Genomic DNA, 2,680 nt, shown 5'->3' on the forward strand with positions numbered 1-2,680 from the left:
ATCAGGTCATCTGACCAGAAACTCTATACATCTTTGCTGTGTATGTGTGTGTGTGTGCGCGCACGCGTGGATATGTACGTTTTCTATAGTTACAATTGAGAGAACATTTATTGCTGAAAAATGAAAAGTACAAAATATCATATAGAACAGAAAAAAAATCACTCATGATTGCAACATCCAGATGGCCTCCTTAAAACAAGTTTTTCAACCTTATTGATTATATTTTTATTTTTATGACCTGACAACGCTCTCAAATAAATTTTATTGTCAGGATTTGGCTGAGTCTCCAAGAGTCAAATTTTGGGGTGCCCTGCCTTTGGTGTTGCCCTTGACAACTTTCTCTTACTGTTACACCCAATTCCTCAGTAGGTCTGTCCGCTGCCTCTAGAGTCTATGCAGAGTCCACATGGTCTGAGCGACCAGCGTCGCTGTCATTGCTCAGCGCGGCCCCTGTTCACTTGCCTCCACCCTTGTCCTCCACGAAGGTCACAGGGTACCTGCGAACACCTGAATCAGGGCAAATCCCTCCTCTGCTTAGAACCCTCCATGGCTGCCGCCTCACTCCGCACAAAAGCAAAGGCTTCCCCGTGGCACACAAGGTCCTGCACGATCTGCCCCTTCATCTTCCATCTTTTGTCACCTCCCACTCCATAGCTGCTGCAGCGGCACTGGCATCCTTGCTTTTCCCAGAACGCATGGGTACATTCCAGCCTCAGGGCCTTTGCACTTGCCATTCCCTCATCCCGAAATGCTTTTCCTTTAGGTGTTCCCAGGACAAGGACGTCTCAGCTCACACCACACGTCACCACCTCTGCAGAAAGGCCTCCCCTGACCACCATCATCATCCTCTGCATTGTCACTGGAATTATCTCCATTATTTTGTCACTCCGTTATTGTCTGGGTTCCCCTCTAGAACGTCAGTTCCACGAAAGCAAGGATTTTTTGTCTGTTCACTGTTGTGGGGTTTAGCGTCCATAAATACATTTCCCCTGCGTCTTTTCCGCCTCCGCTATCTTCGGCTGTGTTTCCTACAATTTCCTTTACATAAAAAGAAAAAATCTGCAAAACGGCTCTCGAGAAAGACAAAGGCGGGCGTGGGCATCAGTCTGCCACCGGTTCGGGTACCAGGGTCTGGGCGGCCTTGGGCGCGCTGGGGCTGCCGGTGGAGCCGCTGGTGTCCAGCTCCTCGCGCTGGGGCGACGAGCGCTCTGAGCTGCCGTCCAGACCCGGGGGCAGGCAGTGGCGCAGGCCACCCGAAGCTCCCGCCGTGCTCCCGGACCGCTGGGAGCTACCCGGGCCTCGGCAGCAGGGGTGGCGGCCGCAGCAGACGAGGCGCAGGAGCGCGTGGCGCAGGTCGCGGTTGGTGAGCGTGTAGATGATGGGGTTCAGAAGCGAGTTGGCCATGGCCAGGCCCAGGAAGGGGTCGGCTTGCAGAAGCACAGGACAGGCGCGCGCGGGGCACGCCACGTCGAGCAACAGCAGCAGGAAGAGAGGGCCCCAGCACGCCACAAAGGCCGCGAGCACGACGCTGAGCGTGCGCAGCAGTGCCAGCGAGCGTGGCGTGCGGCGCGCCCGGATGGAGGTGCCCCCGCCGGCCCCCGGCCGCGCCCGCAGACGCCGCGCGTTGGCGCGCACCTGGCAGTAGATGCGCGCGTAGAGCGCACAGATGGCGGCCAGGATGCCCACGAAGGCGAGCACGCAGAAGAGCACATAGGCCTTGGCGTAGAGCGGCAGGACCGTGGAGCAGGCGTCCAGACGACCCAGGCAATTCCAGCCAAGCGCCGGCAGCAACCCAAGGAGCAGCGACACTCCCCAGGCGGCAGCCGCCAGCGCCAGCGTGCGCCCCCGACTGGCTGCGGGCGCGGGCCCCCGGCGCGCCATGGTGAGGCGACGCTCCAGCGCGATGGCGAGGAGGCTCAGCACGGACGCGGCGAGCGCCACGAAGACGCCTCCCTCACGCGCGAACCAAAGCGCAGGCGACAGTCGCAGCGTGAGCGGCCCCGACAGCAGGATGTTGGCAGCGTAGGCGGCTCCAGCCAGCAGATCCGACAGCGTCAGGCTGCCCAGGAGCAGGAACATGGGCGCGTGGAAGCGCGGGTGGCGCCCGAGCACTAACAGCACCGCCAAGTTCTCGAGCACGATGAAGGCGCACACCGCCAGGCACACGACGGCGTCGGCGCGCAGGCCAGCGCCGGGCTGGTAGCGGGCACCGCGGAGCTTGCCCGTGTAGTTGTAATGCAGGACGATGACCTCGCTCACCGGCGCCGGTCGCAGCAGCCCCGACTCCATGGGCTGCGCGCCCCGAGGCTGTGGAGTGGCAGGAGACAGCGTCAGGCCGGCCAACCCCGGGCGCAAGGTCCCTCCCGGCGGCCCGCGGGCCCTAACCCCTGCTCATCTCCCCGCCCCCCCCCACAGAAGTCCCAGGGGAGTTCAAGATAGACAGGGGGTGTCCATGGAGACAGACACGCACAACCACACACAGAAAAAGGACACGCCAATACAGTGACACACTGACACGGGCAAAAATACACAGTCACACATCATCGGAGAAACAGAACTACGTTCATACATGGGACAGACCAACAGGGTCAGCGACACACAGGGACAAAAATTCAGTCACACGCAAATGGGGTCTCGCACCAGTCCACAGGCGACAATTTCACAACCTCCATACTTCACA

General features: G+C 60.0%; 1 protein-coding gene across 1 annotated transcript; it reads right to left on the reverse strand.

Moving 5' to 3' along the window:
• Positions 1 to 1,070: 1,070 nt before the first annotated feature.
• Positions 1,071 to 2,306, reverse strand: S1PR5 (sphingosine-1-phosphate receptor 5). The gene has a single exon (XM_012641322.1). It carries the CDS (start codon positions 2,287 to 2,289, stop codon positions 1,102 to 1,104), a length of 1,188 nt encoding a protein of 395 aa, XP_012496776.1. The 5' UTR covers positions 2,290 to 2,306; the 3' UTR covers positions 1,071 to 1,101.
• Between the last annotated feature and the right edge of the window lie 374 nt (positions 2,307 to 2,680).

Source organism: Propithecus coquereli, unplaced genomic scaffold, assembly GCF_000956105.1.
Source record: "Propithecus coquereli isolate 6110/MARCELLA unplaced genomic scaffold, Pcoq_1.0 Scaffold164, whole genome shotgun sequence".
Taxonomy (NCBI): domain Eukaryota; kingdom Metazoa; phylum Chordata; class Mammalia; order Primates; family Indriidae; genus Propithecus; species Propithecus coquereli.

Bases quoted from the DNA above. Each gene is read 5' to 3' on its own strand.
- S1PR5 (XM_012641322.1), bottom strand. From the start codon at position 2,289: ATGGAGTCGGGGCTGCTGCGACCGGCGCCGGTGAGCGAGGTCATCGTC.